This window comes from Phaethon lepturus, unplaced genomic scaffold, assembly GCF_000687285.1.
Source record: "Phaethon lepturus isolate BGI_N335 unplaced genomic scaffold, ASM68728v1 scaffold31, whole genome shotgun sequence".
NCBI lineage: Eukaryota > Metazoa > Chordata > Aves > Phaethontiformes > Phaethontidae > Phaethon > Phaethon lepturus.
Window position 1 is genome coordinate 53,104 of NW_010519567.1, and position 24,600 is coordinate 77,703.

The window sequence follows — 24,600 nt, forward strand, 5'->3', positions numbered from 1 at the left end:
GACTAAAACACCTCACTGAGTACATCTTGCACTATGGGAACATCAGCAGCAACATTCCTATTAACACCTTCTTCATAGAGAAAGGCCAGGTTGCCAGTGGCCTCAGTTGCTAGTCTGCCTCCAGGAAGGCACCTTTAAGCATGCAATAAGTCAAACTCCCTATATTTAAACATTTTCATTTTCCGATTCTCCTTTCCATCCCTTCAAACTTAATCAAACAAAGCCAAAGCAGGCACTAAGCACAGGTTTGCTGGCAATAATCAGTGAGGTTGATCTTCTGATGCTAAATAAAGGTTAGCAAGGCAAATTAATGATGTGGGATACAGAAGAGCTGTCAATCTCCATGCACTTCACAGAGCTGAGACAAGACAAATATATCATTGTGAGGCTTATTCCTTTCCATTAGGAATAAATCAACCATGAAATAAGGGCAAGAGTAATGCTGTCCTTGAGCGAAAAGCTGAGATTTGCAGACCCTCCATTATGAACACACACACATTATGCAATACAGCACCATTTAAAATAAATAAGCGGCACAGTAAGGGATTACCTAAACCTGTTAGACAGATGATATAGAGGCGCACTGTTTATCTTTTCAACAGGGAGTCACTTAAGCTTACCCTGTGAGTGCATGCAAGATTAAACACTTCCCTCTCCCCAGTACAAGGCTACCAAAAGAGGACACGCTGGACTGCCAGTAACTAGCCCTGGCCAGACCCCGCTGCAAGTGCTACACTTTCCACGTACCTTGTCCTTTCTTTGCACAGGCAACTGCTATTCCCCAATCACTCTGATGCTAACAATATCATAGAAAACCTTGAGTTCAGGCATTTTGCAACCTTGTACTTTTCAGGATCTCACTCTTGGCAGATTGATGGCCTTCTCTCCTCCCCCTTCTTTTTTCTCTTCTCCTTCCCCCAAAATGCATGGATTTCCCCTTCTTATTTTGGGAAAGGTCAGTGATGGAGCACAGAGGCTGCATGTTCATTGCAAGCTGAGAAAGAGGATGGTGTGGCCACTGGGGAGCTGGCCTAGCTTTGGGGAGTTCTCTGTAAGACAACTGAGAACCAGACCAATTCCTTTCGTGGGAGCAGTTTTTCCCTCCCCAATTTCCAAGTCTTAGTTACTTCCCTTCCCCTCCTCCACCACCCAAATTTGAACAGGGTTTCCTTTGTCTGTCCCTGATGTAGACTTCCATTCTCTGGAGACAAGGCCTAAATGTCTAGCACAACACGACCCTGATCTCAGCTGGGCCTTAGACACTGCCATAAAAAACAAACAGATCACAAAGGCACAGCTCTTGCAACATAAAACAGCCTGGATAGTAAATAAGTCTTTGGATAGGTCTGGTAGCTGCCATATTAATTACAATGCTGGAATGCTACAGTTTAACAAAAGCTTGTATGGCCTGACTTTTTTTTCCAAAACGTCCCATTTAGTAACTATGTGTGCAGATTTGGCAGGATCAGTTGGAGTTCACTGCAATACTAATGTGAAGTATATGCAACAGTGCTCCTCCAGCAAGACCAACCGGACTACTAGCACATTTTAGGATGACTACTGAACCAAAGTTTCCTCGGCACGCTTCCCTCACAAGGGCTGCGAGTCAGGATTATGGAGTGGAAAGAACTCAACCTGCGTAGAAAGCAGAGAGTCCTGTAGCTGCTAAATCCCTACTGGGGAAGGAGATTTCCCATTACATTTCAGAGATCTACCCCACACACCCTTTGTTTGCATAAGGTCTTCAACACACACACCAAATTCACAGACTCCAGCTCAGCAAAACTTCATGCAACACAGCCTGCAGAAGGCAACCAAGACCATGCGTTCTTTGGGAAGGACATACATCACTTCCAACTCCCCTTCTAACTTACGCCGAGACCCTCAACACCATGCGTGAGGGGAGCCACCCCCAAGGCACACCGGTTCCCTGATGAATTTTTTGGTCAAGCTTCTGGCTAGTAACCGACAGCTCCTTAATGTGCAAAACTGCCTCCTAATGTTCCTCAATCCCATGATAAGATATAGCACAACTCTTTTGTCCGTACAAGCCATTTTGATGAAGACTATGCTTTCCTTGCCTGACTTACTTGCCACCAGTTGCTAATATAAGTCAGTGGGGTTGCCTGGTACCAACACACATAGTATGGTCTGGGAGCACAAAGCAAGCTTTTTGATGTACTTCTTTTGGTAATGGTCACACTATACTTACAGTAGTTTGTAGTAATTATTAGTTAGTATTAATTATGCAGTATAAACTTGTTAAAAAAAAAGTCTTCCCAATCTGCCCTGCTAACGAACAAGTTCATCCAGATGCTAAAAAATAATTGGAATTGGTTTAATAAAATTTGGAAGTCAGCTTTACATGGTGCTAAAATTAAGGGCTTAATTCTCTGTCCTACAAAAGGTTAGATTTATTGGTCATCTGCCAGCATGTACTATCTCAACTCCAAGCTATGCCCCTACTTGCCGTCCACACTTGAAGCTGAAGCAAAATGAAGATTCAAAGGAGACTGAACATCTCGTCTGCCCTCTCGCATCTCACAGGCCATTAACACCACATCACCTGGCTCACCAGCACTGTGCCTAATAACCTTTACCAGACTACTCATTCTAAGGAATATGTCTTTTTCCCATAGCTGAAGTAACAGTATGGAGGTTATTCCAGAAACACAGACACCGGCCATTAATATCTGAGGAATCATCACACAGACATCTAACTGGCTTCCCAAGATGCTTGGTGAAGATTTAGGTGATGGGAAGGAGGAAAGAATCAGCCTTGCAACATTTGTCTAGTTAGATTTTAATTTTGGTTTTCCAATTTTCCCTGCCACTTCAGCTTCTGCATTTACCTTGGCAACACCTTCCAGGAGCCCCAGAAAAATTCAAGAATGATCCAGACAAAGTCTGATATTTCTGTCAGCCTATCACATCAGCAAGTGTAGTCAGAGGGACCAAGCCAAAGCCTTGCGCACCACAACCATTGAAATTTCAGAGCATGGTTTGATTTCATTACAATTTTTCTGGTTTGAGAAAGATGCAAATAAGTATTTTCATGTTGAAACTCCTAAAGCCTGAGAATACCTAACCCTATGAGAGGATGTGATCTGCTTCTACTTCGATGCAACAGATGAGGTGTGACAGAAGGAGAGGATCTCAAGAACACCTCTCCACCTTCCTACTGCAAGAAGCAATTAGTCAATTTTGCTCACATTTGTTTCTTTTAAGTCCTGATCTCTAAAGAGAAGATAATACTCATTAGGGTAGCCTCAGAGTTCAATGACATTTGACACATTTGCTGATATGACTTACTTCCAGGAGCTGCCTCTCTCCCTGCTCCTTCTCCCAGAAAACATAGAAAACACATACACATGTCCCTTTTCTTCCTGGTATCTCTCTTCCATAGAAAATAGGATGGGCAAAACCATTAACCGGTTGACTTCTTTCTTACCACTTTTGCCTCTCCCTCAGCAGGGCAGCCCCTACAACAAGGGTGTTGGAGGAGGCTGAATATACCGTCAGGCAGAGGAGAGGCTGTCTCTCCTTTTCTGGCCTGCCTTCAGTCCAGAGGCAGCTCTGGTGCTTGCCAGCACTGCTTCCCCACCACAAAGAAAGAAGGGAATTAATCATCTTTCTTGCCATTTCCACCTCTATTTTCACAATTGCAAAAAGGTTCACACTACAGTTTATTTATTTATAGAAGTAAGCAGCTTTTTTACCTGGATTGTCTGAGTAGTCTCCTGTTCTGCAAAGGTGTTTAGCAGGAAAACAGTGAAATGCCCTCAAACCTCATGTTCCAGTCAAAAGTGTAGGCTTAAGCACTTTGCTCAGCTGAGGAGCAGAGCCAAGGAGTGCGCAACATCTTTAAGAGATAAAAACCCCATCTGCGAGGAGCCACTTGTTCCTTCGCTGAGGGCCATGCCTGTACTGTGATGCTTTTAGGCCTTTAACTCATCACAGCTTGGTGCTGTCACTTCCAGCCTCGCTCGCTTTTTCCTTCCAACTATGTCTCAAGCCTTTGGATGAGCCTACGCTTATTTATTCACAGCTTAGTTTTCAAATCCTGAGCCAGAGCCAGCAAAGCAGAGCGGCTTCTCCAGATGAAGCCTTAGAAATTAGCTACAAAGGTTTCAATACAGTGAAGTAAGAACGCTGCATTTCCTTCCTCTCCAAACTAAACGAGGATGTGTGAGGGACACATCCACCGCATAGCAAGTAGGGGAAAAAAAAAGCAAGATGAAGCTTTTATGACTGGGAAGAAGTTACAAAACCCACTTCCAGCCCAAATATATAAAGAAATTTAAAATATAGCTTACCTACCTACCCCAAACATTGGGCTAAGGTCAGAAACTGGTTCCAGGTTGGAGTTCAGGGAATTTGTCGTCTGCTGCATAGATGCACCATCCCTTGGATGAAATGCTGGTAATCCTACCCAGTTGCAAAGTTAGCAAGCAGCAACTGAAGTCAAGATTAAAGGATACCGACAGCCCTGCCAGCATACCTTAGGGTAGACACCTCGTGACTGCACAGTTAAGTTGCACTGAGTCTTAATACTGTTTTTGGTCTTTAGCTTCTGAGAAGCATTGCTAGGGCAGACTACTTCAGTGATTTTTATTTATTTTTTAAAAATAAATGTGCAGAAGAGTGAGCAAAGTGTGACCCCAGGCCATTGTTTCTGTGCCTGTAGCTATACTACTTAAAATGAGATCAACAGAAAGCCCTACTTTGTGAGCAAGATGCCTGTCTTTAACCAGAGCCAGGAGTCTCAGGAGCATGATGTTTCATTCAAATATAGCAAAGGATTTCTTATGACAGAGATGAGGTATTGATTAAAAAACCACCAAAAAGAAAAGCGGCTGATGCACCCCCTGCCCGCTCAAGCAAGCTGTAAGTTTGAAGAAAAAGAACAAAATGAACTTTGGTTTGACTCCTCTGTGCTCGGAATTACTCTGCGACAACGATTCCCTGCTGCCAACACGCACACCGGCTCTGCGAGCAGGGATGACAGCGTCCAAGCCAAACACACGCGTGGTTGGAGAGACTCGCAGCAGATTAGACAGCTCTTCTTTGTACCGATACATGAAATACATCTGGGGCACCCCGGCTATATTAAGGGCACATTCCTTGGCTGAGCCAAAGCTTGTTGAGCACTGCTGCAGGCACCAGTGACGCTCATCTCTGGAGCACTGATACAGCACTTCCAGCAGCTCCTCAAGCTGGCAGATGGAGATCCCTGGGAATGAGACTTGTGAAACACCCCTGAAGGGTGGATATTCTCACTCGGATAATCTAGATTCCAACGTGGAAAACATACCCAAAGCATCCTTACTCTGAATCACAATGAAATGTTCAGTAAGAGGCTAGATTTACAGAAAGCCAGCTACAAGCAAAGGCAGCCCTTGGTCAGTGTCACAAGCGTCTTGAGTAGTCAGATCTACAGATACAAATGTATGTCCAAGTCAAGCTCCTACCTCCAAGACCAATACTTCAGTCATGTTGTGCATCTGGAATCAAGCTGTTGCCACTCGAGACAGTACCTCTCTAGAGAGTTTGTATCCTCCAGAGACGCGGGGCTGCAAATAGCCCCATTTCTCAAGTTTTTTTTTGGGGGTGTTAAATTTCTTTAAAAGTTTTTTTAAAAGAGAAGAGAAATAGTAGAAACTCCCATTACAGTGATGTTATCATCTAATGGGAAAATAAAATAATAGAATATGGAGTTCCCTTATTATCCATTTTGTTAAATAACAGCACTCTTTTAGTTACTTTATAACTGGCCCATCAAGAAAGTATGAAAATTCACATTAATTCAGAGTAACATTAGTAAATACTAGTAACATCGCTGCCTGTGTAGATCAGAGGTTATTTGATGGGGCACCAGAAGATTTAGGAAGTGAACAGACTTCTCTACCAGCAGCAAGCTCTTGCCCATGCAGTACAGCCTGGGCCAACAAGAACTCCAGCACCTTCCAGTTCTCCTTGTGCTAGTCTCGCCACAACGTTCACACTTAGCAGTGGTTTCAAGTTTCCAAGTCAGAAGCTTTGCTGGAGCTGGATTTCCAATTTCTAGATATCTCCATGCCAGTGGAAAAAAAAAAAAGATTCTGAAGAATTTTAATTTTTCCAGACTGCATACCAGGCTTAATTCCTTATTCTCTGTTACTATTGTCTATGAGTTCACTTGACAATTTTCAGCTATTCAGATTTACAGCCATTCCTAGTATTTCATCCACAAATAAACGCAACCATCCTTTTTCTGAAGGCAAAGGGAAAACATATAGAAAGCACACAGATGTTTGGCAAGTACATCAAAGCTAGGCTAGTCTGTACAAAAACACTCCCCAAAAACCCTAACGTTCTCAGTGATTTAACAATACAATCAAATTCTAAATATGAACAGAGGGGATTCCAAATGGGTACATAACATCTACAATAATAAATTAATTGGGAGTGCACTGAAACCTGGACTACTGAAAACTCTACACTATATTAAACATCTTCATGTCCCACTTCATTCTGTGAGGCCAGTCACACTGAGCCTGAGCAAATCTTTGTTTTTCACATTAATATGAAATTAGATGAGGCTGGGCAGTGGTATCAATTCCTGGCCAGTAGGTATCAACTCACCGTCTTTGGCAAAGTCGTGCTTGTGTTCTCTCTGTAGTTGGAGAATATGGTATTTGGCTCTTCAAATCCTGTGATTTGCTGCTTACCCATGTACGTTCACTTAGATGCTCTTGGATCTTTGGAGAGCAGAGCGCGCTTTCCCCTCTGACAGTATTTCATAACTTCAGCACGTAATACCTTATCCAAAGGAGGACAGATGTGTACGAGTAGTTGCAGTCTTCCAAGAAACTTTCCATTAGGATCTTGATTTTTCTCTGATTGTGTAGTCCAACAGCATAACCACGGCCCCTGCAAGGCTGGAGACAGGAGGTTGCTGCTCGAGCAACACTTGCCGCGAGCAGGCTGTCCAGCTGGGGTACTGCCCGCTCGCTCCGCAGGCTCAGCCGCACCGCTGTGAGGGGGCTTGCCAGCACAGAGCTACTCATCCTTTTCTGGGGAGCTTTGAAAAGGGCATTGTGGAAGAACAGCTTGAGTCCAGCTTGTCTTACAAGGGAAATTTCAGCCATAAGCCATTATGTCAAACATTCAGGTTTTTGAGGGGTAGAGAGGTATCTTATGGGGTAGGCAGGGGGAATGGCGCTCTCTTGTTTCCAGCGTCCTAGTTATCCTTGTATATCCTAGTTACAGGAAAGAAGCCAGCAATAATGCCAGTCCCACTCACAACTCAGGTTTGTTTGGTTTGTGGGGGTTTTTTTGGTTTGGTTTTTTTTTTTTAGTTTTGCCGGCTTTGAAGAGGAGAGGGAGGAAAAGGAAGATCCTGAGCTCCAAGAATTTCACTCTCAGCATGCCAAAGCCACCAGTAGAAATGTCTGAATTTTCCATGATGGCGTGGATACATGCCACAGTAAAAGACGACACTTCATAGTAAGCTCCTGTCCATGAGGAGACACACTTCAGACCACTCAGCTTCAGGGAGAAGGGTCTACTTCCCTTTGCTACACGGATACCCGACCTGTACGTGAACTGCTCCTGCCCAAACAGCTCTCAGGCTGTTCAACCTGGGTGACCAAGGACACAAGCAAGTCTGTTGCTATATTCCACAGGAAGGCATCAAATCCATGAAGAAGTTCAATCTGGATTAGTATGGGCTAAATTAGTAGAAACCCTGCAAAAAGCAGAAGGGAGAAGGGATTGATGGGAAAGAGGAAAGTTGTATCCCTAAAACTCCACGGAAAAGCCAGGTTTTCAGTAGGGATTTGGAGGCCAGAAGCAGCCAGCCAGCCACAAGTTAATTTCTTGGTATCTGCACGCACCTTAGGAAACATTATTTGTTTCTGCACATTCCTATTAGGACACACTAGTTTTTGCTTACTCTCAGTTTTTTTGCCAGGAAACCATGATGCTGCTGTCACATGATTAAGAAGTCACTCACTAATTCAGCAGAAACCCGACACTCCAGTGTCTTTGGTTGTAGCCACTGTACAAAGAGCATTTGGGATCCTGTGGCATCTGACAGCTTTCCCCTCCTCCAAGACTGACATTAACCAAAAGCCTCCTATCCAAAACAAGAACGCTAGACAGAACACAACCCACATTCCTCCTATTTTGGGAAAGTCTGGATCGGAAACCTAATTTCTCATCTTGAGCCCATGTGTAGCTGTTCAAGCGTAGTTCAGGAGCCATATGACATTTACAGCTTATTCCTGTGAATGCTATAGAAAACTAATAAAAGAGTGAGAATCATCAGCAAAATGTACTACAAAACCCAACACAGAATAAACTGCAGCAAACACTGATTGTATTCATACCACTGCTGCCCACCAAGGACCTTCTGCTGCACAGAAGAGGTGTGGTGCTGGGAAAAAGCAATTTAGTGAAAAGTTGAGAGCTTGAAAACTCCAATTTTAGGAAGGGAGGCTGGGCACTCAGCCCCCATTTCACCCCAAGCCTGCTCCTCATTTCCATGAGAAACTGCGCTTGGATTTTCCAGAGTCCCTGCCACCTATTCAGAAACCAGTCTTGAGCAGAAATAGCAAGTTTGCACTGCTGCCAGTTCTTCGGCCCTACTTGGTCACACCATGAAGTCCTCTGCCTCTCGATTCCCTTCTACAAGCCTTCAAGCGGTAATTTATGAACACTTTCGGGCAAAAGTCCACCTACAAGATACTACTTGAAAGAGATACTACTTTGAAACAGAAGAGGACAGACAAACATCCAAATATAAATTGAAAGCACTTGCTCAGAAGACTCCACTAGTGTCTCAACAGTTCTCGACTAGTCAACATCTTACATTTTTATTTTTAAAATGTAATTCTACCATGGTTCTTGGACCCCTTAAGTCAACATCATCAAATTCCACTACGGATTTAGGCTTCACAACGTGACTTCAGTTCTGCAAGCACAGAGTAAGAGTCTTGTGAGAAGGTTTCACTTCTGCCAGCATCCACTTCCAAGTTCTCCAGCCCCAGAGAGTAGAGAAACAAAACAGGATAGCTGCGTAACAGCGCTCAGCCTCCTACGCACTCAGGAGCTTCCCGGCTACTGCTCAATTACGAATTTCATGAGCTGTCAGCAAACGGAGCTAGGTCCAACTGTGTGCCCACTGCTTTTGAACTGCATGGCTTGAAGCTGTACACATCCAGCAAAACAAATATGGCACCCAGTTGGGCACCCAGTTATGAGAGCTAGGATGATCAGGAACTATTTGCTGACTTGAACAAAGGTGTTTTTCACACCCATTCACTAGCAAAACTGTACTAGTCCAGTCAGTCACTGCCTCAATGTTGGCACTCCTGAATGTAAAGCAGCAGAGAGCAGAGAAAGATGGATAGGAAGACGTGACCAGTTATGCAACCCATTCTCCTACTCCATACTAGAAGTTAGCACAGACACCAGGGAGCAGAGGGGGCAAAATTAAGTAATAGAGAAAGGGGCGCATGACAGAGGGATACATTTGAGTAGGAGACATCAAGGAAGAAGCCAGTTTTAACGTTCCTTTGCTTTTCAGGCTAAAGGCTCCTCCTGTAACCAATGCACCTGGAGCGTTTTCAAGGATGCTGGCCACACACTATTAAATAAACTTCTTGGGACTAACAGTACAGCCTGTGGGTTGAATCACTCCTATATCTTTCTTTTTTTATCCCACATTAAAATCTCTGAAGGAAGCAGTGGATTGCTCATAACAGATTCTCTCTCCCTAGTTTCCAAAAAAACACAACGGTCTTGTTACAAAATTGGATATTCCTGAGGCTACAGATACATTCCAGAGGGGTACGTACCACTGAAATAAAAGCACCTGAGTTACTTCACATCGTTAGCTGTACTGTCTTCTGCCATTCTTTCTATGGCTACATCACTGATAGGAGTGGTCTGTCTGGAGCATGAATTGGCCATCGGTAAACATTTAGTAGAACTTCGTTATCTCCAGGAACTAGCCTTTACACGTCCACTTTCTCCCAGAAAGTTACTGTTCAGCTTCAGAAGTCAAAGACAAGCAGTTTTGACCTCTGTTGTGGCTCCAGTTGAACAGGGGTGACTACAGTCAGGAAATTTGCTTTCTTAAGTGATGGCTGCTTTTACCAGTCTCGGTCAGGATCAGCTACAACAATCGAGGTTCTTTCCTGCCAACTCACTTGTGAGAAAAACACTAAGTACCGATGGATAGTCTGACTCCACAGCTCTACTTTATAAGTGCAATTTTAGTCCATCCACCAAGACCTGATGAAGGAACAACTCTGAGACAGCTACAGAAAAGTGTCTCAGCATCACATTGTCGAGTTAAGGCAAAACATCAATTCCACAGTTATATGGGATTTTGATTTCCTTAAACCGAGGAACACACTGTGTTACATTTCCTTAGATCAGAATGTGCTCGTGACAGGTGAAATTAGCAGAGGATTTAGCTATCACAAAAGATCAAAAAGCATTAATCATTTGGGATTCTCCACAGAAGGTGTAGATCAGTAGAAAGGAAGAAGAAACACAGGAGAATAAATGATACCCAGGAAGGAAGTCACTAATCTCCACCTGCACTCAGTTATCCTCATTTCAGGCCTCCCCTCCTGCACTCAAGTTTCTACCACATTCACCTGGGGCCAGTCAGACGATCCACTCAGTCTGCTTAAACAAAAAGCAAAAGAAACAGAGGAAGGATTATACAGTTTGGGCATATGGAGAAGAATTACTAGTTTAGGCAAGTTTCAGCTGAAGCAGAGAGTGTTCCTGATGTACCAAGGACCTGGAGCTGTTGTTTTACAGAAGGCAGAGTAGCTCACCTGGCAGCCTGCAGCTTTCTCAAAGGTGCTGATAAGTTTGGCCCAGTCACTATTTCTATTCCTGTCACTGCATTGCCCCCAAGACACACTTGCCAAGGGCATGTGCACACCCAAGCACTCAGCTTCTGCCATGTCTGCATATAATGGATGGAAAAAAGACTCTTATGCACCTCAAGTGCACCATGCAAAGAGGCCTCAACACTGGCATCTGTCAGAGCATTGCAAAGGGTGGCTACATCTTGCCTGTAACGGAAATTTCCCCAAAACCACCAGCATTTTCCCTCAAATGCCACTACACAGCAATTCTTGGTAGCCTGAGCCAAATTTAAAACAGTATAAGCAAGCATTTTGCAAGTCATCCCCAGAATCATTCAGTCCCCGAGCTCCCACATGTGCATTCTGTAGACAGCATCCTCACTGGAGGCGTTGTTTTCTGTTTAGGGTTGTTTGCAAGGGAGACTCTGGGGTGGCATAGGGAAAGCAACACCCTTTCACATGGCTGGCTCTCAAACCTTGATACTTCTGCAAAAGAGATGCTTAACTTCCCAGTTTTCAGTTGAGTGGAAGGATTCATATGCCAACCCCCAGAGGCTCATTTCTTATTTTAAAACCAACAGGCTAACAGCCCAGGAAGTGTATAGTCAGCTCCAAAAATACACCAAAGACGTCTGGAATGACCAAGTGTGTAATTTAACTTGTAGCTGGTGCAGGAACCCATTCTGCTTGGTGTGCTCAGGAAGAGTGAAAGAGGCATTTTCTATAGGGCTTATTTATCCCATTTGCCTGGCAATGGAAATAGCATCCCATTTCTGGTCATTCTACTTTTATTCAAGGACATTTTGGTCACAGAAGGTCTACTTGAAGCAAGGGAATAATTTGCAAGCTTACCCTGAGCATACAGCCATCCCGTAATTTTGGTTCTTCGTACTCTGCAGAACGTTTCCTTCTCAGTAACAATAAGGAATAAAAGTCAGTATTACGAACAAAACCTCAAAGAAACTCTCTCAGATTCCTGATCCTGTTTTCAGGCAAACAAGCAAGCTCCACCTTCTCTCCTGTGAGTCAGTGTGTGCAGTCTTCCCCCTGCTTACACCCAGAAATGCAGATTCTTCAAAATGCTTTCCAGGGCACTGAATAAATTGGCCTCAAGTTTAATCCTAGGGTTTCAAATGCTCAGTGATGGTCTTCCCAGGTTCACATTACCCATTCTGAACCTCCAGTTAAGATGAATGGTTCAAGTCTCTCCAAGCAGCTCCGGTTTTCCTCATGCAGGGAGGCCTCCAACAACATCCAAATGCTATAAAATCCCATGTGGGAGATTACAGTGCTATTTATGAACTTACCAGTGTTCAAGCCAATGATTCAGGTTTAATACTAGATGCTGTTCTTCTATTCCTAGGGTCACCACTGCATGGACATTTACCCTGCATTCCCCCCATCACCTCCATCATGTCTGAGTAGGGACCGTGTTCAGGGCTTCCTTAATTTCGCTTCAATTTCAGCACACTGAAATTTGTTATTCCAATTGCCAGGTTTTGTATGCAGTCACCTAGAGTCCTTAAGAGTTATTGTCCTTTAAGAAGGATCCATTTCACCTGCACATATGGTCACCGTTTGAAAGTCAGCACAGTGCCTCAAGGCCTGGACATCAAATCATGAAGGTGTTACCTTACACTCGTCAGACAGCGCAGACGTGTGCCTGCCAGCATTAGTCTAGCTAGTCAAGCTGCTGCTAATCATGAAAGAGCAACGACTTATTTTCTCTTTTATCCAAGTATCAAACCAGTCTGGGATTCTTAAGCAAACATATGGCAGCTGTATTAGTACAGGTGAAGCTAGGTCTGCAGCATGAGTGCACCCAGCATAGCCCCTACCCGCCAACCACTGGGAGATACGCTTGCATTAACGCCCACCCCACCAGCACGCTTACCAGAAAGGGTGTGTGCGTGTGGCGGGAGAGGGGAAAAGATCAGCAGGAGGCGGTTCTGCAAACAGAATTAAAACAACTTTTCAAAGCAATGGGCTAGGGCTTTCCAGCATGTGTTCACATTGCGGGGAGAAATAGGAGATACGGACTCAAGTGAGGTCTGGGAAATACTTGGCATTATCACCAAGTCAAAGTTTGACTGTGTTGCCAATATAACTGCAGTCCAGTTTCATTTGAAATAAAGTGATGTCCCATTGCATGTGAAACTTTCAGATGAAGTCACACAGTATCAAGATACAAAAAAACAAACCGGCCAATAAAAATAGTAAAGAGAAGCCAGCCAGTAAAATAGAGATCCAAGAGAGCCCATCTCATCCCCTGAGTCTTCCAGAACTGCTTCAGTTAATACAGCCACGAGCCAACATCTTTCTACCACAAAAATAATTAAAGTCACCATCAAGAATGCTGGAAAGTCTGATGTCCCAGCCTGAGGAGTGGGTGGGAAGAGCCGACATACACCCCTCTGTCAAGCGACCTCTAAATCTGATTGTATTATGAAACTCCTAAGCAAGACAATTACTTCTATAAGTTTTGCTTAATCTGAAGATGGACAAGAAATTGGTTTGTGGGGAGACCGAACTCTTTTTAACATGAAAACCAAAGGTAAGGAGCTATGTTGCTGGTTGTAACTGAAACGCGTCTGCTAATGATTACAGCTTCCATTTTACTGCCAAAGTATTATTAGTACTGCTTATTTGCTGTGCAGCTTGGGGAAAAAAAAAATCTCTTCCATCCTTTATTAATCTTGTCCTCATCTGACACAACAAAAAATGCACCATCAGTCTTTTGCTTGCTTTGAAAAATGGGTCTGAAAGTCACCACAAGAGCCAAAGCCTTTGTGTATAATTGCTTTTTTGATTAACTAGAACAAAGGAAAGATGACGTCAGTCACTATGCATTAAGTTTAGTATTTTGGGGGCTTATTTAAAGCCATTTCAGTGACTTTCTTTCTTAAAAGAAACTTTGATATAATAAAATCCTATGAAAACAATGTTTGTTTGTTTTATTCATTTCTGTTTCTTTAAAAGGCAGTCACGTCCCAAGGAACATAGCGCAGAAGGTACCTACAGGACTCATTAGAAGGCCTCAGTAAAATCCTTGTATCTTCTTGGCCTCAGGTAGTTTCTTGCAGCAGTGCTGAGCTGGTGACCTATTTGGCTGATATAGGAAACCCAATCATTAGAAAGTTTATGTATTCTAATATGAAAAGCAGATTTTCCTTGGAAACATTTTCTTGGGGCAGGTTTCAGGGTCCTGAAACTGGCAGTAACTGCAGAAACAGAGGAGGTAATGAGTAAAGGCTCCAACCAGGGATGCTGTGTAAAATTTTTTCCTTTTCAGCCTGCCATCCTGGGCTCCAAACAGGGTATGCAGTGGAAACAGAGAGAATTTAACTATCTGCCTAAGTATAAAGTCTCAGCACAGCAGGATTAGATGAGAAGGGAATTTGCAGGCAGCTGGAAATTTCAGAATTGAAGTTTCCAGAGGCCTGGTAGAGAGCCTACAACTCAGGAGTACCTGGCTGTGTTGTACGGCACACGTAAAGGTAGTACTGCTTGCTGCCTTGGCTTCTCCATGCTTACTGATGCGCCCTGTTCCTCCAAGGCTAAACTGCTTTATAGACAACTAAGTCTTCAAGTCTGTGGTTTCAGTGGTCACATCCCACCCTCCCCACAGCAGCCAGACTAACAGGGCAGTCTCAGAAATCCTGGAACAGATTTATGCTCACAGTTACCAAACATGAAGTCCAGACAGGCTTGTTCCCTCTTCTGCTCTTAGAGGGGGTCTTATGGGGGTCTCAGGTATAGGGAAGTCAAAACAGCTGCAGATAAGAAACAATTTTTGCAAGGGCTGACACTGACTTCCCCTCCTCTTTGAACAACACTTCTTGTGGTTTGGAGACAAGGAAAGCCTCCATGCATGCTGACCTGGCAACCTCATGGGACCTCTTTCAATCCTGCCTTTGTGAAGGCTTTGCCCCTGAAAGTGGACTTGCTCTGCTGGGTCTTACAAGGCAGGGGAATTCCTCTGTCTGGGCTCCCACTCCCATTGCTTGAGACATTAGAGAACTGTAGAGCTAAATGGGTAGTATTTTGTTCCACATCAAGCCAGGTAGAGGGAAGTTTAAAAGGGAACCTGTTTAGAAGACAACAGATGGGAAAAAACCAGCCCTGGAGATACATATTTAATGTATCTGGAGACTTCCTATTCACAGCAATAACCCTTCTCCCTAGCTTCGGGAAATTTGGGTGTGAGGGAGAGTTGTCCCACAGAGACATGACATCAGCTAAAGAAAAGGCAAATGAATGCAAAAGTCAAAGTCGTTGGAACTTCAGATGTCTCCATAAAGAAAAAAAAAAGCCACATAACTGAACTAGCCCTGACAGAATACCAGTTGCCCAAGATTAAGACAAACAATGAGAATGGGACTAAAAAATGAATATTTACCACACACCATAGCCCAAAGCATTTGAGAAAATATGCTCTAGAGGGATGATATAAAATTGGAAGTTCAGTTTTATTGTACCTCGATCTGGAGAAGATGTTCCTTTAAAACAATTTACAAGCAAACACTACATAGAAGGGATCTGATAGGTACTGTTAAAGAGGAATACGACCCCATGACATCTCTTGTGTCCCTATTACTTGTTAATCATTCTTTTCCCTCTATAGGAAAATGAAATGAGGCAGCATTGCTTGGAGAATAGTAATTCATTTCTTACTACACTGAAAACTTCCATGACGAACCTGAGGGAACAACACTACTAGTTAACTTCAGCAAGGCTTTATGAATGCACTGAAGGTCACTTTAGTATGACATTCACCTGCCCCCAACTCAAGTGGGACCCAAATAATAGAAGCCACCAATCAACTCCTCCATCCCAACAAGCAAAAAATCCCTATTAGCAGGGCTCCAGAGCAGTCTGGAGGTGTCCCAGGAAAGCTTCTGCAGAATTAGGCATTGCAAAGGGCATAGTGTTACCAGACAGCCATATTTCAAGTGTTTGTAATGAGCTTGTCACCAAGAAGTCAGAGCAATTCATGTGCAATTCAAAGCTGGGAAAAGGAAAACCAAGCAAGGATGTCTATGAAATGCAGAAGGGCTTCCCAGAAGAGATGGAAATGTCACAGCACAATTAAAGGGACCGTCTCTCCTTGTCACAGGGCTGGAGTGAATATTCCCAGCAGAAAAGCAGGAGCCCACCTCAACCCCTTTGCATGTTCACAAAACTGCAGGTGTTTCAGAGGTGGCAATGGAGAATCACCTCATTTTCCACAGTGAGAGGGGACAACTACAAACACCAGAGTGTTAACAACCCTGCTTTGATTCCAGCATAGAGAATTACCTTCCAGGCTCTTAAACACAGAAGGAAATGTCACTTACCATGTAAGTTACTGAGTGGGGGAGAGGAAAGCCATTTAGACATCAGAAGATAGCAGCATGAATATTACAACACATTCATAATTCAAGCATTTTGTTTTATGCAGCAACCTCCCAACCTTAGCTGAGGTGTTAGTGTGGTGATGCTTAAGCAATAGGCAGGTCTAGGCAGGTCAGTCCCAAATAAGTTATTGTTCAAGTCTATGTACAGAGCAGCCTTGAACTGCAGCTCAGAGGTAACTGCTTCAGAAATGCTGTGGTATGCTTCCTTTCTGGGCACAGTAAACCTAAGTTAAATTCTTGAAACTCAAATGAAGGCTTCAGCCATACCAATATCCTTTGCCTGATGAAAGTTCAACAGTCAGAAAAAGAAAGCAGCCACCACCTACTTACTCTTGCAGAGGCAGACATTTAAAAATCCAATCAGATTAGGAAAAAGGCAAGAAAAAAAAAAGGGGGGTGAGAAAATAGCTTACAAAACAGAATCACCAGAGAGGTCAGGGTAGGCTGTCAAGGGCTGCTTCCAGCTTAGTGCAGCTGCTAAAGTCATTAGACAGTGTCACCCCACCCTTGGGCTCCCAGGGGCAAGAGCAGAGGAAGGAGGGCTCCTCGTCATCTCCTGCTGATCCAACTGTTTCTGGTGTGAGTGTGAATTCTCTTCATCCATTCAACATTTTGCAAACAGGCCACTGGAAGAGGGAGTGCCTGTTTGCAGTGTTTGCAGGGTTGGTCAGGCACTGTATTCCCAGAACAGAGCTGATCTCCAGTGAGAACTTGGTTAGAGCAAGTCATTGCATCCAGTTTTACCCCTCTGCTATAGGCTTGTCTCGGGCTTCCCCTGGAGCCAGCACAGAGCCTGGATTGGTCTAAATGTTCGTCTCAATCCTATCAATACTCCATTGATCCCATTTCCAGAAAGCTAAAGTTTAAAATAAAACCCACCCTTTGCAATCAGGTACACCAACGGGATGCTTTGCTTATAATGTTGCAAAACAAGCAAGAGAACAACCAACCTTGATCACCATCTCCAAAAAGCCTGAAGACAGAGTCAAAGACACTGCTGCAGTGAGACAAGCAAGCGCCATTGAGCATCCTTACCCTCACCACAGATGGCTCTGAAACTCTGCTTGCACAGAGAAGTCCTTCTCCAGCCCGTGAGCTGGCAGGCATTTGAAGGAGAAAAGCTTCTCTGTGTTGCCAGCATTGTCCCTCTTTGGAGGGAAAACTTCTACAAATACTGTTTTTTAGGATATTAAACAACTTTCCAGCAACTCCTAATCGCCCAGCCTGCCTCCTCAGATGGCCTGTGTTTGTTTGCCTTAGTACATACACTGGACAGAAAACTGCAACAGGACAGGAACTGATTCATAAATGGATCAAGTATCCTCTTCTGCAGGGCTGGTGACAGGCCCAGACAGGCAGGACACATGGCAGGACAGCAGTGAGTTCAGAATAGGGTGCTGGAGTCTATGGCCACAGCTAAAGTACAGTCCTCCCTTTTTGAAGAAGGGGTTTGAGGTGATCCTTACTTGAACTCAGCTCTGCTGATTAGAGAGTTATGAACACTGGTGCATACAGCAGTAGGTACACAAGCTATCCCAGGTATTTAGTGGTGGCCACTTACCTAAACCTGTCCTGTGGGATGTAGCCACCGGTGCTAGAGGAAGGGTGTTCAACTGACATAAGTGTTTGTTTCTCCTCCTCAATTCCAGGCACAACTCAAGGACTGATGAGGAGAAGGGGCTGCCATATGAGGGAGTATTTACTTTTTGTGTCATGACTATGGTCACTTACAAGGTTTAAAATTCAAATACACAACCATGCTAGGAAGAAATGGAAATGTAGGGAACTGAAGTAGCTTTCTCAGAGCAAACAGCAAGGCAGGGCTGGATGTACAAACAGAAATCAAGTCCTGCATTACACCTGATGGACCACATCCCCTTGAAATGCTTTGTAAGGAAAAAGGAAAAAAAAGAGAGTTTTCCAGGGAAAGCCAGCATGTACAATTGCACCTGAAACAAAGCATGATGTTGGCAATTAGGCATAATGAGTCTGGCAACACATCCAACCAGTGGATGCAAAGTTATTGACATTTCATAAGCAAACATGGTCACAGCATTTGCAATTTGGTGTAGAGCTACATCCACATTTGAAGCCTAGGAAACTGCTAGCATGTCGCTTATCTGTTAGAATAAACAGAAGTGTACTGGGTTTTGGCCAGCCTTTGCAAGATAATACTAATGCTCAGAGACATTTGCTAGCAGTGTGCACGGTGCCGTGCTCCCCCCATGTACAAAGTGGGGATCATGAAGACAACATCCTAGAGAAAGCAGTAGAGCAGCAGAAAGCATATGCAAGACAGGAACAGTGGTCTCTAAAGAATTTAAAACAAAACCCCTACCAACACTAAAGAAAGGGGACCACAAATCAACGCTACTAGCAAAACCAGGCATGGCAGAAGGGATATAAGGATGAAACATTGATCCATGAGTTGCAAAAAACCATGTTTCTCTGGTTCTACCTGGTACACTTTAAGGGTGTACCTTTAGCTAAGATGCAGTAGTTAACCATGAAAGTAATCTTGGCCAGATTTGGTACCAAGTAAAATACTTAACCCTGGAAAGCAACACCTTCAAATAAAGAGTGCTGTGTTCCCCATGAAGAGACAGAAGCTTGAGTCAAAGTCCTCAACCTAAGAAGAAGGAGTTTGCAATAGGGAAGCTGGTGCACCCCCAGGAGTCAGTCACAAGAGAGCTGTGGTATCTCTATGTCCCTCTCTTAAATCATGCCTGCAGCCAGTGAGCAGCATAAGTGAAACCCAATGGTGATGCAGAGCGCATTGCCTGGCACACACTGATTTCCCGACGCTGTGTGGGCAACCAGCAAGTCCCAAGACCAGTCCCTCAGCCAGGGCACAGAGACAAGCAGAGACCTTCCTTACGGCAATACTTCAGTGCCATGTCCCACACCTCAGCCAAGGACAGAAGAGCAGCCTCCCTTCCTAGAGATCCCTTTGGGTTCCAATAAAGTTGTGCTAGCCATAATAGCTTTGTTTCAAATATTGTGTGCAATATAGTATTAGAAATTGGTCTGCAGTTATGTAATTGCAAAGGAAATGGCCACGGTCTGGCTCAGCCCAGCTGAAAACGCCATCCCACGATGCCTCCACCGCAGATGCAGCTCCCAGGGGCTGCGAGGGAAGAGCCCCCATCCTGCCTGCGAGCGGAGCAGCAGGGAAGGCAGAGGTGCTTGGGAGTATGCTTTATACTTCATCATCTGTCAGGTTTTCCATTGCAAACACTGCTGCCACAGTTTTTAGCTTGACCGTTTCAAGCCACATCCACGCAAAACTTGGCAGAGAGGGAGCTGCTCTGGCCCAGTCCCTCCCCTTGTACCTTAAAGAAATCTGTGTCGGATTCCTGCTTTAAAGTCACAACATTTCTTTTCTGCAGCAGGAATACATTTTTAAGTCATTCCACAAGGCTTTTTTTGTTAAGGTTTAAAAGAACCCTATGTACTTGACAGACAAGACTTGAGTCAACTATTCACATTGTTATTCTGAAACAGCTCAGAAATGTTTAGATAGCGTCGGACAGTGCAGGTTGGTTACACAGTGCCTTTAAACAAATCACAATCACTTGCAGCATGGAACACAAGCCCTGTAACTACAGCCTGTTCCCAGACACCATCTGGAAAGACTGTAAACCTCTGGTTTTCTCCTGATGCATTTGTGACCATTGCTACATGTGGATTTTCCTTCTCAGCTAAGGAAAAAACAAGGAGATAAATATCCATCAGATACTTCAGGCACACTGTGGATCTTCTGCTCATGTAACCAGAATTCAGAAGGTCTAAAGGACAATTTTTGTTGAGCCAAGATAGGTATTTGCTGCAAAAACCAAGTGCCAAAGTCTGAGAGCTGGTACATTACTAAATTATTTGTTCTGAAGTATAGAAATACTACAGATCTCTTTCAGTCTAGCAAGGTTTGCTTCTGTGGCAATTGCAGCAACGGTTGGGTTACAGTGCCCCATGGGCTTCATAACCGAGGTGAAGGGTTTCAGAAATTATTCACCACATATGCTACACTGACCTTGATTTTAAGTCATAATACTGAACAGAAGTTTCAACTTCAAATGATATCCAAGTCATAACTTTCATTGGCACAATAATGAAGACAACCTTATCCAGCTCTTAGTGAAAGAGAAAACTAAGTAGGAGACAAAACCCCACCAAATGGGCTTGCACCTATCTGCCTGCGAAACACCTTAAATACCATCTCTTATATGGGAAAAGTAACACTGAAGAATACTATATGAAGAATACTATACAGTAAATGTAACACACTTACTAAAGTAACATAGTTAACATAGCTTGATGATAACCAGGTAAGACTTCAATAAATCAAATACCAGATTTTTTTTCCCCTTCTACCTCTGCCGTATACACTGGCCTTTGAAAGCAGAGCTTACTTCCTTTCGGGGGGTATATAATTTGTAGGCAAGTATCAGAGGAGATGGTAACTCTAGGTGAGGCCCTAGAAGCATTCAGAAAAAACATCCAGCAGGAGGTGGAACAGGCACCGTTTTTTGGAAACTAGTTTTGAGCTTCCTTGTGTTTTTTACACAATGGCATAGGGCCATTTGACCAGTAAAGAGGTGTTTCTTCCTTACAAAGCCATGCAACAGAGCCGAGTCAAGATTTTTCCCACTCCAGGAAACAAAAGAACTGTTTAAGTGTCCCTAGGCATGAGCAAGCAACCCTATTCAGGCAAGGTTTTAAAATCAAGCAGTCATCTGTGCCTTTTCGTATCTAGCTTCCCCAAAGTACAGTTAAAGAATGAAACCAGACATATGATAAGCTATACGCATGTATACACACAAGGAAATTTGAGATATTGGTCTAGCAGCACATCCAGTGCACACTGTCTAGTCTGATGGGACTTCTCAGCCATGCAGCTAGCAAGCTATCTAGCCATATAGCCTTCCTTTCATTGAAGAAACTCTCCCTGCTGCAGATGACATTCATAACACCTTACATCACCTTTATCTGGCTGGATCAGAAGAAGAATGAGCTTAATTTATACAATCACAGCTACAGTTTCACAACACTTACCAAGCCAACATAACCATGCAGTCAGATGAATTACTACACATGTGCATAGTCCAGTAATCTTATTTTCTTGAAAAGTATATCCCCATGTTCTTAGAAGTCATAACCACATCTTCTAGGCTTGCTTGCCTACACTAAACAGATACCCAAATTCAAACAATAACTCATGAGTTTTAAAAGTTGACACTTGAGAAACTTCTGCTAGTTTCACTATATGCCATTTATAGGTTTAGTTATAGCTGAAGAGACAAGAAGTCACAGTATTAGAGTCATTCCTGTGGTATCCCTAACCTAGGAGAGAGTGAGAGTGTATTCTTGGAGTCCTGTTCTTGGAACAACTAAAACATGATTTCCCTGCCAGAACAGTTTAGACAAGCATCCAAAGCAAATGATGCTCTCTCCATCACCAATCCATGACTTACGGGTGTTTTTTTAAAATTATATATCTTTATTTTTTATATACATATACACAAAGGGCAAGATCATAGCGTGGAGTTCAGGGCTTCAGATTTCCTTCCTTGTTTACATGGACATTGAGAAATTTGGCTGCTAAACATCAGAATATAGTCTTAAGAACTGTAATCCAAGTTCAAGGATGTTTCCTTAGAAGAGTCACATTTCTGGACCCACTAATTAAATTCAAACCCTGACACTCTCCATTTATATCTCCACATACCATGTGGTTCAACACAATACGATGTGAACTGTGTAAGGCAGAGAGGCCACATTAAAAGAAAACACAAAGGAACTGTAATTTGGAATTCAGACACTTCTTGCATTATTTAACAGCCCAATTCCCTTGGCTCCATAAGCCATTATCCGAGACAGGGATATCATGGATATGAATATAAGTTGCCACAATAACCAGGCTTGTTCTGACAGCAGTAACACCCACTATTGACAATGAGAAGCCCTCAGGCTTGGAAGGGAGGGTGCTTGTCCACTAGTCCAGACACAGTTTAAGAAATTACGACATTTTCCCCCTTCAATCACGATTGCTATAAAGTGGGGCAGATGAGCATTTTGGCCTCTGCTAGTTCTGCAAGTGACACAGTCAGTACCCAAGAGACAGGCATTTCTGTTCACACTAGCCAGTGCATTTCCACACACTATCCTTTTGGACACCACACTAAATCACCAGCCAACAACTGACTACATCACTTTGAGCCAAACAAGCATTAGGCTTTCATACAGCAGAGAAACAACCGCTCCATTAAAAAAATCAAAGCAAAACAGCATGGTCATCATTGCAGATAACCTGATGCAGAGCTCTGGAAGATGGATTTATGGATTTGAGTCGCGGATCAAGGTGCCCTAGTTCCCCCAAGCTCTGGCGTGCCCAGCACACTCCAGAGCCAGCCAGTTGTGAGAGTCCTTCACGTGGAGCTACCACGACGTGAGCCTTCGCTTGAATGGCTCCAAAATGCCAGCAGCTCCTCTGGATGAGCACACACAAGTCACAAGTGGGCTGGAAACCAGTCCTGGACAACAGCTTTGGATTAATACACAAGGAACGCTGGAGCGGAGGAGGGGGAGCCGCTGAAGACAGGCGGGTATTCGAACCCGCTTCGAACCAGCTGCTAACCCGCTCCAACCACTCACATGTACACAGTCTCATGTGTTTGTTCAGGCTGACTCAAAGCTACCAGACATCCAAGAGTTAAAGTACACAAAAGACATCTATAAAAACACTTGCCAAAAAAACTCATCTTCCAAGTGGAAGCTGGTTATTCCAGGGATGGCAGAAGAAGGGATTTCATCTTGCTTTTACATGACAGGCTCTGCCTCCTTGCCTCAAAATTCCCCAATTAACACTTCTGCAAGATGTTTTGAAACTTGTGCATGGCCACGTATTTATCTACGCACATTCTCTCCCCTCCCTACCGAGCTCTGGGCCACGAGCTAAGCTGTCAAGCCAAGTTTCATCCCAAGCAATTTTTAAACACTCATCCTATAAATCCCCCGACAAGGGAGTTAGTAATGGAAATGCTGACACAGACTTGAAGAGACAGCAGGGCAACTGTATCAGTCTACTATACATCAGCTTCATTAGCTGCAGATCCTTCTCTCTTTCACCTTCGTTTTCCATTAGCGTACTTTGGCTAATTAATGCACAAAACCTATGAAACATTCTTACAGTAGAAGGCAACATTTGGCCCCAGGCCCAAACCAACACTGAGAAACTTCAACATCCTCAGCCAGACATAGTAACTGTACCAGATGGAGCTAACGTACAGCTACAAGTAGTGATGAGGAAACCGAAAGGAGAGGAACACATGCAAAAATCGGACCACTGGAAGAGGGAAAAGCAGCAAACGTGTCTTACCGCTTTCGTTTTTCTCTATGACATCCACGACCTCTCCAGCCTGGAGGCTGATCTCAGAATTCTCCTGCTTCTCATAGTTGGACACCACCACATATTGTTCCAGGATCATGGGTTCAGAGCTAGCATCAGCACCTGGGGAAGGGAAAAAGCAAGCCGTAAGCCAGCTTCCAGCCATGGCTCCTCGAGAGCGACCTCCGTCCATCCGATTCACGACAGGCCAACTTGTCACCAGAGCCAAGCAAATCAGCAAACAACCTTGGCTCGCAGCATATCCCCAAATGGCTGGCCATATAGAAACAGCCTCCTCTGGCCCACAACCCAGCAGCACAGAGGGACATTGGAGAGAAGAAGAAGAAAAAAGGGGAGGAAAAAAAAAATACGAAATGGAGCCGAAAACAGTGTATTAGTTGCAAAGTTTCATGATGGATTCTGAAAATAAACCTCTTCCCAACATGGTTTCCACAATCCTTGCTCCCATTCAGAGAGAAAAATCCTGGGCAGAAGCAGCATAAATCCACAGCTGAGCCATCCCCCCAGTAAACCCAAAGAAAAAACAGCTCTCCCCTTGGCGGCTCAGCTCCTTCTCCACTCTAAAGGCTTGAGCTGAAAGTCAAGAGGGGGCTGTAGATGCCAATCATATTCGTCTGCACTGCAGCCCTTAAATAGAAACACATGAGCGGGATTGAGAGAGAGGGAGGTGGAGTGGAGGGAGAGAGGGGAGGGCGGGGAAGAGTGTTTACTTGAAACAGAAGAAGAAAAAAAGTTACAGCGCCAGATCCTTGCTCAAACACAGCCACCCCCCGCCCGCCCCCGCCGGCTCCGCAGTTCCGCGTTCCCCACGGCAGAGCAGCCCCGAGCGGGTCGGGGCGCAGCACGCTCCAGCTTCCCCCTCTCCATCGCCCTTCGGCGCCTTTTTGGAGCCCTTGGAGCAAACCTCTCCAGTCGTTCAGCTTCG

The 24,600-nt window shown here is 44.1% G+C and overlaps 1 protein-coding gene across 1 annotated transcript in view; it reads right to left on the bottom strand.

The window, feature by feature from the left end:
• SH3PXD2A (SH3 and PX domains 2A) overlaps positions 1-24,253 on the bottom strand; it is a 64,352-nt gene extending 40,099 nt beyond the window's left edge. The window contains exon 1 of the mRNA XM_010297072.1: positions 23,646-24,253. Within this exon, the coding sequence (XP_010295374.1) occupies positions 23,646-23,847 (202 nt within the window). The 5' untranslated portion in view covers positions 23,848-24,253. The remainder of the gene's footprint in view (positions 1-23,645) is intronic.
• Positions 24,254-24,600: the final 347 nt, after the last annotated feature.